Source organism: Coregonus lavaretus (assembly GCF_964263955.1).
Source record: "Coregonus lavaretus genome assembly, contig: HAP1_SCAFFOLD_396, whole genome shotgun sequence".
Classification (NCBI taxonomy): Eukaryota; Metazoa; Chordata; class Actinopteri; order Salmoniformes; family Salmonidae; genus Coregonus; species Coregonus lavaretus.
Window position 1 is genome coordinate 366922 of NW_028157602.1, and position 13470 is coordinate 380391.

Consider the following 13470-nt stretch of genomic DNA (forward strand, 5'->3'; position numbering starts at 1 on the left):
TGAGATCTTGCGTGGAGCCCCAGATCGAGGGAGATTATCAGTGGTCTTGTATGTCTTCCATTTCCTAATAATTGCTCCCACAGTTGATTTCTTCAAACCAAGCTGCTTACCTATTGCAGATTCAGTCTTCCCAGACTGGTGCAGGTCTACACTTTTGTTTCTGGTGTCCTTTGACAGCTCTTTGGTCTTGGCCATAGTGGAGTTTGGAGTGTGACTGTTTGAGGTTGTGGACAGGTGTCTTTTATACTGATAACAAGTTCAAACAGGTGCCATTAATACAGGTAACGAGTGGAGGACAGAGGAGCCTCTTAAAGAAGAAGTTACAGGTCTGTGAGAGCCAGAAATTTGTAGGTGACCAAATACTTATTTTCCACCATAATTTGCAAATAAATTCATTAAAAATCCTACAATGTGATTTTCTGGATTTTTTTCTCTCAATTTGTCTGTCATAGTTGACGTGTACCTATGATGAAAATTACAGGCCTCTCTCATCTTTTTAAGTGGGAGAACTTGCACAATTGGTGGCTGACAATACTTTTTTCCCCCACTGTAGGCCCATTATCAGCAACCATCAGTCCTGTGTTCCAATGGCACATTGTGTTTGCTAATCCAAGTTTATCATTTTAAAAGGCTAATTGATCATTAGAAAACCCTTTTGCAATTATGTTAGCACAGCTGAAAACTGTTATGCTGATTAAAGAAGCAATAAAACTGGCCTTCTTGAGACTAGTTGAGTATCTGGAGCATCAGCAATTGTGGGTTCGATTACAGGATCAAAATGGCCAGAAACAAATAACTTTCTTCTGAAACTCGTCAGTCTATTGTTGTTCTAAGAAATTAAGGGTATTCCATGCGAGAAACTGCCAAGAAACTTAAGATCTCGTACAACGCTGTGTACTACTCCCTTCACAGAACAGCGCAAACTGGCTCTAACCAGAATAGAAAGAGGAGTGGGAGGCCCCGGTGCACAACTGAGCAAGAGGACAAATACATGAGTGTGTCTAGTTTGAGAAACAGACGCCTCACAGGTCCTCAACTGGCAGCTTCATTAAATAGTATCCGCAAAACACCAGTCTCAACGTCAACAGTGAGGAGGCGACTCCGGGATGCTGACCTTCTAGGCAGAGTTGCAAAGAAAAAGCCATTTGTCAGACTGCCCATCTTAATCTTTTATTTTTATTGGCCAGTCTGAGATATGGCTTTTTCTTTGCAACTCTGCCTAGGTGGTCAGCATCCCGGAGTAGCCTCTTCACTGTGTGTGTGACAGGTGTTTATAGACAGGTGTGTGTGTGGTGTTCATAAGAACCCCAGAACTAAACACTGTGATGCTGAGCACTAGGCAGCTAACATATTTAATGGAAAGACAGTTTGTGCATCAATTGGTAGAAAACATTACAAACTTTAAATCATTCATTCACAACCGAGAAGTTATCATTGAAGATATCCTTTATTATAGCATAGGATTAAAACATACAGGAAAAAATAGGTTTGGTCCACAAGAGAAAAATACAATTTAGGTCTGAAGATTTCAATCAGTCGTCAGTATCATCCTTTACAGGCTTGGGGGCAATTCAGGACAATTACAACACGGATTGAAATTACAATTACATTTAGGAGAAAAAAAATCAATTGAAAATAAATGGCACTTTATTTCACTTGACTACTGAACTGATACCAAATTGAGCCCAACCATAAAGCTTCATACATCCTTTACATGTCATCACATCTAAACCGCAACACAACAGGCGTAAGCTTTCTATCATACTATCAAAAAAGATGACATTCTTAAATATGTCACATCTACTAGTGAACCCAGCTCTACGCTTCTCTTCCTTCGGTGCCGATGGCTTCTGCACACTAACAAATACTAAAGAGGAAAACCCAGAGGAATTCATCTTAACCCAACAATAGAACCTTGAATGTTGTTCCACACAGGATCAACAAGCAACTGCAACTTGCTGCTAGGTTATAGACAATGTTCTGGATTAAACCATTGAGATCACTCGAAGGGGAACGTCTTGGGAAAACGATAGGAGTATTAGACAGTGAGTCAAAATGATGGTCTGCCCTTTAAAACATACATTTTTCCTTCACATCAATCATCAGGTTGTTCTGCTCAATTTGACAAAACTATATAGACTTGAGGTAATTACTACTAACACTACTTCCTTAATATTTTTTTTACTTCTAACAAGACACGCCTTAATATAATTCATACTTTCGAAACATAAAAAAAAAGATCATTAACAAAAAAACAAAGCTCCACAAAAATAGTTTCAAATGAAATGGCCCCTTAAATAATGAACTAAACCAACAGACTGAATCTTCACAATATCGTGAAGCCTGCCTGACATCATGCTTCGAAGTGTTCAGGGGAGAATCTTTGAAGCACACAACATTCTAAAAGTAGAATATTCTACAACAAGAATTCTAGAATACTCTTGAACCATTTCAAATAATCTTGGTAAGAAACGGATAGCTAGCACGGCAATAAAAGACCACTGAATACTCACAACCCTATCAATACCAAACAAACACCGAATATCGATTCCAGACCAAAGCCAGAATGGTAGTGCGTGTAGGTTATCACCTGATCAGTTATGAGTTAGTTTGGACTCAGAGCGAGTTCGAGACAGTCAAAGCATTTAAAATTAACCCAACGCTTTTTCACAATGGCCAAATGTTACGACTTTAATTGAAGTTAAAATACCCAATATTAGTTGTTGTGGAGTAGCATCAATACTTAGTTGGGGGTCATTTCAACCTTAGGCCTGAATATAGATTCAAGATTGGCGATTTGTGAGAGAGTTCAGCACAAAAAGGGAATGCATTGAGGTAAGGCATAGAGATAGACCATTGAGAGAAAATAAGTCAAAAGATCTTTTAGCGGGACAAATATAAATCAAACATTGATACATAACCATAACGGCCTGCTAGGTGACTTTCAAAAAGATATCCTATAGTTACCACCAGCAGTAAAGGAGATCTATATCTAAGATGTTTATCTACGTTTTCCTAAAAAATCAAGGGCGTATTTATGAATGTCCCACACTTCTCTTCCTCCTCCCAGAGAGAATGGCCACTCTTGTTCCTCGGTTGGCCTGTTTTTCTTCGACATCATCATCATCTCTAAGTGTTTCTGATTCCCAGTGCTTGTTCCAGCTCCTGCCTTCTCTGCTGGACCTGAAATACATAAAAAAAATAAAAAATTAAGAGATTAAAATGCAGATAAATAACTATATTAATTTCATAAATGGAAATTCAATTTCATAGAGCACTTTAGAAGGGATTACAGCATTTGCTATAAGTGAAAGGAATACCAGGTTAACATCAGGCAAATACCAGTACTGTAAAATAAAGTACAACTGAAAATCATGTTCAGAGAATGTGTTTTCAAGTATTTAGTATGGCAGAAAAAAACACTTGGTGATTCAGCGATGACGACCCTCATGGAGAATGAATGGCAGAAGAGAGAGGGCTTTCCCTTGGCGTAGGTGTAGCGAAACACCCCCCACCGTACACCCCCCCACCTTACACACACACACCACGGTACACACACACACACACACCACCGTACACACACACACACACACACACACAACGGTACACACACACACAGAATGGTGGGAGGTGAGGAGGTTACCTTGGAGTAGAAGTAACGACACACTGCCTCCTGGGCCCAGGGTTGGAAATAGAACTCTGCTCTCCTCTCCTCTTCTGGGTTCGCAACCACATCAGTCATAGTCTGTAAAAAATAATCATATACATTAGAAACATACAACTTTTAGTAATACTTCCTTTAATAAAGCCTTTGGTTGTCATTGACAGTCCAGTCAGTCTGGGGTTTGGTCCTTGTCCAAGAATCAGCTGAACAAACACTACACATGGAACCTATGTCCATGGCAGCTAGCTAGTGCTAATGGCTAACCTACGTCCATGGCAGCTAGCTAGTGCTAATGGCTAACCTACGTCCATGGCAGCTAGCTAGTGCTAATGGCTAACGTACTTCCATGGCAGCTAGCTGGTGCTAATTGACTAACCTACGTCCATAGCAGCTAGCTAGTGCTAATGGCTAACCTTTGTCCATGTAACTAGCTAGTGCTAATGGCTAACCTACATCCATGGCAGCTAGCTAGTGTTAATGGCTAACACACTTCCATGGCAGCTAGCTAGTGCTAATGGCTAACCTACGTCCATGGCAGCTAGCTAGTGCTTATGGCTAACATACGTCCATGGCAGCTAGCTAGTGCTTATGGCTAACATACGTCCATGGCAGCTAGCTAATGCCTAACCAAGTCCATGACAACACAAGGAGAGGATCACGTTCAGCAAGACACACATCAAAATGTTTTGCAAAAGAAAACAACAAATCTGTATTTAAATGGACACAATTTCAAGTAGTATCTCCCTGTTTCACTTAATTTCAATGTATTTTCTTCTTAATGAACACGACCCAGATATTATGTAAAGGGTAATCAGTAACTGAACAGGACTACAGAGCTGTGGTTTCCCAGTGTGTTTGTTTACCTTAGGGTAAAGAAAATATAATATTGCTGCTCCCCACACATGGGGGCCTCTCATTTCTTATCTGAACTAGAATCAATCCTCAGCACCAGTTCTCTTAAATTTAGTTCATAGTTGACCTTGAGGTCCCTGCTCTGTGACTGCAGCCAGTGATTGGGGTACCTCCCTGTTTCCCGTTTTCTCCCTACTGAACTATGCCCCATAGTGGTGTTCCTGTTAGTTTACCCTGCGGCCCCTGAATTGTGACCACAGCCAATTAAAGTTAGTCCTAAATATTTCAAAAACTAAAAGCATTGCATTTGGGACAAATCATACACTAAACCTTAAACCTGAACTAAATCTTGTGATGAATAATGTAGAAATTGAGCAAGTTGAGGTGACTAAATAGCTTGGAGTAACCCTGGATTGTAAACTGTCATGGTCAAAACATGTTGATACAACAGTAGCTAGCATGGGGAGAGGTCTGTCCATAATAAAGTGCAGCTCTACCTTCTTAACAACACTATCAATAAGGCAGGTCCTACAGGCCCTAGTTTTGTAGCACCTGGCCTTCCGTTCAGTCGTGTGGTCAGGTGCCACAAAGAGGGACTTAGGAAAATTACAATTGGCCCAGAACAGGGCAGTACGACTGGCCCTTAAATGTACACGGAGAGCTAACATTAATAATATGCATGGCAATCTCTCATGGCTCAAAGTAGAGGACAGATTATCACTGCTTGTATTTGTGATAAGTATTGACATCTTTAAATGCAACGAGCTGTCTGTTTAAACTACTAGCACACAGCTCGGACACCCATGCATTACCCCACAAGACATGCCACCAGAGGTTTCTTCACAGTCCCCAAGTCCAGAACAGACTATAGGAGGCGCACAGTACTACATAGAGCCATGACTACATGGAACTCTATTCCACATCAGGTAACGGATGCAAGCAGTAAAATTAGATGTAAAAAAACAGATAAAAATGGAACAGTGAGGACTGTGAAGAGACACACACAGGACCACACAGACAATAACATACGCACTGTACACATGGATTTTCTATTGTAGATATGTAGTAGTAGAGTAGGGGCCTGAGGGAACACACTTCATGTGTTGTGAAATCTGTCCGTCATGTAATGTTTTTAATTGTATTTAACTGCCTTAATTTTGCTGGACCTCAGGAAGAGTAGCTGCTGCCTTGGCAGAAACTAATGGGGATCCATAATAAACCCCAGGAAGAGTAGCTGCTGCCTTGGCAGGAACTAATGGGGATCCATAATAAACCCCAGGAAGAGTAGCTGCTTCCTTGGCAGGAACTAATGGGGATCCATAATAAACCCCAGGAAGAGTAGCTGCTGCCTTGGCAGGAACTAATGGGGATCCATAATAAATACAAATACAGCCAGTCATTGATAAAGCCCTGAAGTACCTCCCTGTTTCATTCCCCGTTTCCTCCCTACTGAACTATGACCCACATGCAGCACTATGCCCCATAGTGGTGTTTTCCTGTGTGTTTACCTTGAGGTCCCGGCACTGTGACTGCAGCCAGTCGTTGATGAAGCCCTGGGGGTCTCTGGCGAAGCTCAACATGAACTCTCTCTGGGTCTTCAGCTGGTTGATCGTCTCTATGGTCTCATGGATCTACAGGGGAGGAAGAGAGATGGAGGGTCAATCCTAGCTCAACATCTAAATACACTGTATTGTCTAATGGATCTAATGGTCTGATGGATCTGAAGGGGAAGAAACAGCAAGATGGACGTCCAAACCAAGATGGATTATATAATAATAATAATATATAATATAATATGCCATTTAGCAGACGCTTTTATCCAAAGCGACTTACAGTCATGCGTGCATACATTTTTTTTTGTGTATGGGTGGTCCCGGGGATCGAACCCACAACCTTGGCGTTACAAGCGCCGTGCTCAACCAGCTGAGCTACAGAGAACCACAGGGTTAAGAGTTACTTTGTTTAGTTAGGTTTATTAGACCAGACAACAATGCAAATGGATCAATAGTTCAGTAAGATGTACCAGATTTAGCCAGCCGGCTAAACATCATCTGTAGTCCCTGTAGTAGAATATGTTCACTATAGCTCCTTCTTCAGTAGAGTAGATCATTCTGTCTCATCTCTGTAGTGTTTAATTGGCCTTTATCACAGCAGCTTGTCGAGGTCTCTCTGACCTTAGTCTGCACTCGTAACCTCAGCTACGACCTCTCTACAATTACAGGGATAAGACCTGCAGCCAATGCTACTGACAGGGTGTGTGTGTGTGTGTGTGTCAGAGTCCTTCCTGTGGGGTGTTGTTCTCTGTCTGTATTAACAGTCTGAACTTGAAGTAGGTGTACTGCTGCTGGAGAGGGATGAGGGCTGCCTATTTGTCCCTTTATTTCAGGTTCAGTGAGTTTCTCTGTACAGTCGGTTCCTGTCTGCTCCCAGTTCCTGCTGACTGTATTTAGGATCAATCAAAGGAATGCAATTTTTTTATTATTTTTTTATGTCGCCTCTATTTCTCACTCCTCCAGCGTTCTGACGATGGGCTGTACAATAGGAGAGACAAAAGGAGTGCGGAAAAACAGCTGTTTATTGCCTCAGCAACACAGCCTCAGAAAATCTCACCATAAGTGGGCGGCAGGTAGCTTAGCGGTTAAGAGCGTTGTGCCAGTAACCGAAAGGTCGCTGGTTCTAATCCCTGAGCCGACTAGGTGAAAAATCTGTCGATGTGCCCTTGAGCAAGGCACTTAACCCTAACTGCTCCTGTAAGTCGCTCTGGATAAGAGCGTCTGCTAAATGACTAAAATGTAAATGTATAAGAGGTTGTAGGCTAGATTCAGTCCCTTGATAATTAACGGACCACTGTAAACGTCAACTACAGCACGAGCACCATACATACCTTGTTGTCCAGGCCAGCTACGGACCACTGTAAACGTCAACTACAGCACGAGCACCATACATACCTTGTTGTCCAGGCCAGCTACGGACCACTGTAAACGTCAACTACAGCACGAGCACCATACATACCTTGTTGTCCAGGCCAGCTACGGACCACTGTAAACGTCAACTACAGCACGAGCACCATACATACCTTGTTGTCCAGGCCAGCTACGGACCACTGTAAACGTCAACTACAGCACGAGCACCATACATACCTTGTTGTCCAGGCCAGCTACGGACCACTGTAAACGTCAACTACAGCACGAGCACCATACATACCTTGTTGTCCAGGCCAGCTACGGACCACTGTAAACGTCAACTACAGCACGAGCACCATACATACCTTGTTGTCCAGGCCAGCTACGGACCACTGTAAACGTCAACTACAGCACGAGCACCATACATACCTTGTTGTCCAGGCCAGCTACGGACCACTGTAAACGTCAACTACAGCACGAGCACCATACATACCTTGTTGTCCAGGCCAGCTACGGACCACTGTAAACGTCAACTACAGCACGAGCACCATACATACCTTGTTGTCCAGGCCAGCTACGGACCACTGTAAACGTCAACTACAGCACGAGCACCATACATACCTTGTTGTCCAGGCCAGCTACGGACCACTGTAAACGTCAACTACAGCACGAGCACCATACATACCTTGTTGTCCAGGCCAGCTATGTCCTGCTGGCTGGTGGTGGACAGGAGGAAGGAGTTCATCTGGGTCTTCAGAGTGTCGTCCACCTCCACATCGATGTCATAGCAGGCCGTCTTCTTTTGGTCGTTGGGATCCACGCTGTAGAGACAGCGAGAAGTTAGATCATGCCGAATATCTTACACTATGGGTTCGTTCCAGATTGTATTTTCTTGCAGTCACGCCGCACACATCTCAGCAGAGTTTTAGATCATATTAACGTGGTTCCTGAGACATTTGAACACTTTTGTAGGCATTGTGAGATCTGATCATCTGAGCATTAAGTTATAAAAAAGGGCCAGGAGTTCTTCCTGACCACGGAAAAACTCCGGACCTTAGTGATGACATAATGAGGTGTTGACCCTAGTGGTGAGGACAGTGAGGTATTGACCCTAGTGGTGAGGACAGTGAGGTGTTGACCCTAGTGGTGAGGACAGTGAGGTGTTGACCCTAGTGGTGAGGACAGTGAGGTGTTGACCCTAGTGGTGAGGACAGTGAGGTATTGACCCTAGTGGTGAGGACAGTGAGGTGTTGACCCTAGTGGTGAGGACAGTGAGGTGTTGACCCTAGTGGTGAGGACAGTGAGGTGTTGACCCTAGTGGTGAGGACAGTGAGGTGTTGACCCTAGTGGTGAGGACAGTGAGGTGTTGTTGCTGGAGGTTAGTGTTAGCCCTATCTGATGACATGGTTAATAATGATGGTCAGAGGTTAGCCCTACCTGATGCCATGGTTAATAATGATGGTCAGAGGTTAGTCCTACCTGATGACATGGTTAATAATGATGGTCAGAGGTTAGCCCTACCTGATGCCATGGTTAATAATGATGGTCAGAGGTTAGTCCTACCTGATGACATGGTTAATAATGATGGTCAGAGGTTAGTCCTACCTGATGACATGGTTAATAATGATGGTCAGAGGTTAGTCCTACCTGATGCCATGGTTAATAATGATGGTCAGAGGTTAGCCCTACCTGATGCCATGGTTAATAATGATGGTCAGAGGTTAGCCCTACCTGATGCCATGGTTAATAATGATGGTCAGAGGTTAGTCCTACCTGATGACATGGTTAATAATGATGGTCAGAGGTTAGCCCTATCTGATGCCATGGTTAATAATGATGGTCAGAGGTTAGCCCTATCTGATGACATGGTTAATAATGATGGTCAGAGGTTAGCCCTATCTGATGCCATGGTTAATAATGATGGTCAGAGGTTAGCCCTACCTGATGCCATGGTTAATAATGATGGTCAGAGGTTAGTCCTACCTGATGACATGGTTAATAATGATGGTCAGAGGTTACCCCTACCTGATGACATGGTTAATAATGATGGTCAGAGGTTAGCCCTATCTGATGCCATGGTTAATAATGATGGTCAGAGGTTAGTCCTACCTGATGACATGGTTAATAATGATGGTCAGAGGTTAGTCCTATCTGATGACATGGTTAATAATGATGGTCAGAGGTTAGTCCTATCTGATGACATGGTTAATAATGATGGTCAGAGGTTAGCCCTACCTGATGACATGGTTAATAATGATGGTCAGAGGTTAGTCCTATCTGATGACATGGTTAATAATGATGGTCAGAGGTTAGACCTACCTGATGACATGGTTAATAATGATGGTCAGAGGTTAGCCCTATCTGATGCCATGGTTAATAATGATGGTCAGAGGTTAGCCCTACCTGATGACATGGTTAATAATGATGGTCAGAGGTTAGTCCTACCTGATGCCATGGTTAATAATGATGGTCAGAGGTTAGGGTTAGTCCTACCTGATGACATGGTTAATAATGATGGTCAGAGGTTAGTCCTACCTGATGACATGGTTAATAATGATGGTCAGAGGTTAGCCCTACCTGATGACATGGTTAATAATGATGGTCAGAGGTTAGCCCTACCTGATGACATGGTTAATAATGATGGTCAGAGGTTAGCCCTACCTGATGACATGGTTAATAATGATGGTCAGAGGTTACCTCTACCTGATGACATGGTTAATAATGATGGTCAGAGGTTAGTCCTACCTGATGACATGGTTAATAATGATGGTCAGAGGTTAGTCCTACCTGATGACATGGTTAATAATGATGGTCAGAGGTTAGTCCTACCTGATGACATGGTTAATAATGATGGTCAGAGGTTACCCCTACCTGATGACATGGTTAATAATGATGGTCAGAGGTTAGCCCTATCTGATGTCATGGTTAATAATGATGGTCAGAGGTTAGCCCTACCTGATGACATGGTTAATAATGATGGTCAGAGGTTAGCCCTACCTGATGACATGGTTAATAATGATGGTCAGAGGTTAGGGTTAGTCCTACCTGATGACATGGTTAATAATGATGGTCAGAGGTTACCTCTACCTGATGACATGGTTAATAATGATGGTCAGAGGTTACCTCTACCTGATGACATGGTTAATAATGATGGTCAGAGGTTAGTCCTACCTGATGCCATGGTTAATAATGATGGTCAGAGGTTAGCCCTACCTGATGACATGGTTAATAATGATGGTCAGAGGTTAGTCCTACCTGATGACATGGTTAATAATGATGGTCAGAGGTTACCCCTACCTGATGACATGGTTAATAATGATGGTCAGAGGTTAGCCCTATCTGATGCCATGGTTAATAATGATGGTCAGAGGTTAGTCCTACCTGATGACATGGTTAATAATGATGGTCAGAGGTTAGTCCTATCTGATGCCATGGTTAATAATGATGGCCAGAGGTTAGTCCTATCTGATGACATGGTTAATAATGATGGTCAGAGGTTACCCCTACCTGATGACATGGTTAATAATGATGGTCAGAGGTTAGCCCTATCTGATGCCATGGTTAATAATGATGGTCAGGGGTTAGTCCTATCTGATGACATGGTTAATAATGATGGTCAGAGGTTAGCCCTACCTGATGACATGGTTAATAATGATGGTCAGAGGTTAGCCCTATCTGATGCCATGGTTAATAATGATGGTCAGGGGTTAGTCCTATCTGATGACATGGTTAATAATGATGGTCAGAGGTTAGTCCTACCTGATGACATGGTTAATAATGATGGTCAGAGGTTAGTCCTATCTGATGACATGGTTAATAATGATGGTCAGAGGTTAGCCCTACCTGATGACATGGTTAATAATGATGGTCAGAGGTTAGCCCTACCTGATGCCATGGTTAATAATGATGGTCAGAGGTTAGTCCTACCTGATGACATGGTTAATAATGATGGTCAGAGGTTAGTCCTATCTGATGACATGGTTAATAATGATGGTCAGAGGTTAGCCCTACCTGATGACATGGTTAATAATGATGGTCAGAGGTTAGCCCTACCTGATGCCATGGTTAATAATGATGGTCAGAGGTTAGTCCTACCTGATGACATGGTTAATAATGATGGTCAGAGGTTAGTCCTATCTGATGACATGGTTAATAATGATGGTCAGAGGTTAGCCCTACCTGATGACATGGTTAATAATGATGGTCAGAGGTTAGCCCTACCTGATGACATGGTTAAAAATGATGGTCAGAGGTTAGCCCTACCTGATGACATGGTTAATAATGATGGGTTCTGGAGGCATCAGGAGAGCATGTAGACGCTGTGGGATCTCAGAGAACTTCATACGCTGGGTCTCAAAGATCTAGAACATAGATAAAAACAGAACTTTATTCATTTACTCAAGAACTGGACATGCAAGGATTCAATATTGTGCTTTGTATGTTTCAGCTATGGACAGTTAATAAGGATCATATGTCGGAGGTCTACAGTGTGTTTAGGCTAAGGACAACATAACAGGGCCATTTACCATAACCATAAAGATCATGAAATGGCAAATCCCATTACTTACATACTGTCCATCAGGTTATATAACAAAGCCTCAACATTACAGATACAAAAGTGGGGAAAAGACACTGGTTCTACTCTCCCTAAGAAAGGCTTATATCTTCCAACCAGCTGTGAACATAGAGACTTGCTACTCTCTGACCTTCTGCAGGTACTTGTCACAGTTGATGAACTCTGACCTGCCTCAGGTACATGTCACAGTTGATGAACTCTGACCTGCTGCAGGTACTTGTCACAGTTGATGAACTCTGACCTGCTGTAGGTACTTGTCACAGTTGATGAACTCTGACCTGCCTCAGGTACATGTCACAGTTGATGAACTCTGACCTGCTGTAGGTACTTGTCACAGTTGATGAACTCTGACCTGCTGTAGGTACTTGTCACAGTTGATGAACTCTCTCTCGTGGGGGTCCTGCAGCTTGTGGGTCTTAACGTACTGCCAGAGGGCCTGGATGATGACCGGCCTGGTCTGGGTGTGGATCCCCAACATACGGGCCAGGCGAGGGTCCAGCTTGAACTGAGGGGGCTGGGGAGGGGAGGGGAGGGAGAAGTGAAATTAGCTGTGACATTACACCATCAAACTGAAGACGCAAAAGACAAGCATGTATTTGGGAGAGATGTTGAGAAAGGTGCAGCAGTCACAAACGCCTGGTTCATACGCCTGGTCGTCATCAATAAAACCTCACATTAAGGTGAAGAGCATAGAACTACAAATGTCCAATTATTCCATGCAAAACAACTGCTCACATTTAGCTCAGAGTTATAACAGCAAGTAACTGCATACTTTCCACGATCAGTAAACATCAATTGATCGTGTAATTTACAGACACAATACGTGAGGATCTCTCTCAATATTGGCCACCATTAATTGGATATTTGAGTGATATGAAATAAAAAAGTGTACTCTACCCGACAAGTGGTTTAGGTAAATGTTCCATCCTTTGTGGGCTCTGCCTGTCAAGCAGCAGAAGGGCACATATGCCCATGTTGGCTAGCCTACTGTTGGCAAGTAATGCACTTTTCTCCAACCAACATACCTAGCTTACAACATTATCCCCTTTTTCAACGTTGTTTTTAAGAGCGTTCAACCGCAATTGCTTCTGGCAGACATGATAGGCTACATTGATTGATGGACCACGTCAAATTGGCTAGCTAGCTAATAACAGATCACGTCAATATGGCTAGTTAACAAGCTACCTTTCAGGAGATAAACTAGATACCATCTATAGTGGTGATGACTAGGGATGTTGCGGTGACCGTATTACCGCCACACCGGCGGTCACGAGTCACTGAAGGCAGTCAAATTCCACGTGACCGTTTAGTCACGGTAATTAGGCTTCTCCAAGCTCTGATGCTGCTGATGGTCATTAGTAGCCTACCAAACTTGCTAACTGCCTGGTACTCAGCACTCTATTGTCCCTCTAATCACTCTGACATCAATGCAAATGCAATCGAAAATCTAATCAAACACTTCATGAGAGCCCATG

The 13470-nt window shown here is 43.0% G+C and overlaps 1 protein-coding gene across 1 annotated transcript in view; it reads right to left on the reverse strand.

Annotated features, from left to right (window-relative positions):
• Positions 1-1428: 1428 nt before the first annotated feature.
• Positions 1429-13470, reverse strand: part of LOC311125186 (SWI/SNF-related matrix-associated actin-dependent regulator of chromatin subfamily D member 1) — a 36331-nt gene continuing 24289 nt past the window's right edge. The window contains exons 7-12 of the mRNA XM_084199240.1: positions 12348-12509; positions 11683-11780; positions 8105-8240; positions 6025-6147; positions 3644-3745; positions 1429-3183 (exon numbers count right to left, since the gene is read on the reverse strand). Coding sequence (XP_084055366.1) covers positions 3130-3183; positions 3644-3745; positions 6025-6147; positions 8105-8240; positions 11683-11780; positions 12348-12509 — 675 coding nt within the window. The 3' untranslated portion in view covers positions 1429-3129. The remainder of the gene's footprint in view (positions 3184-3643; positions 3746-6024; positions 6148-8104; positions 8241-11682; positions 11781-12347; positions 12510-13470) is intronic.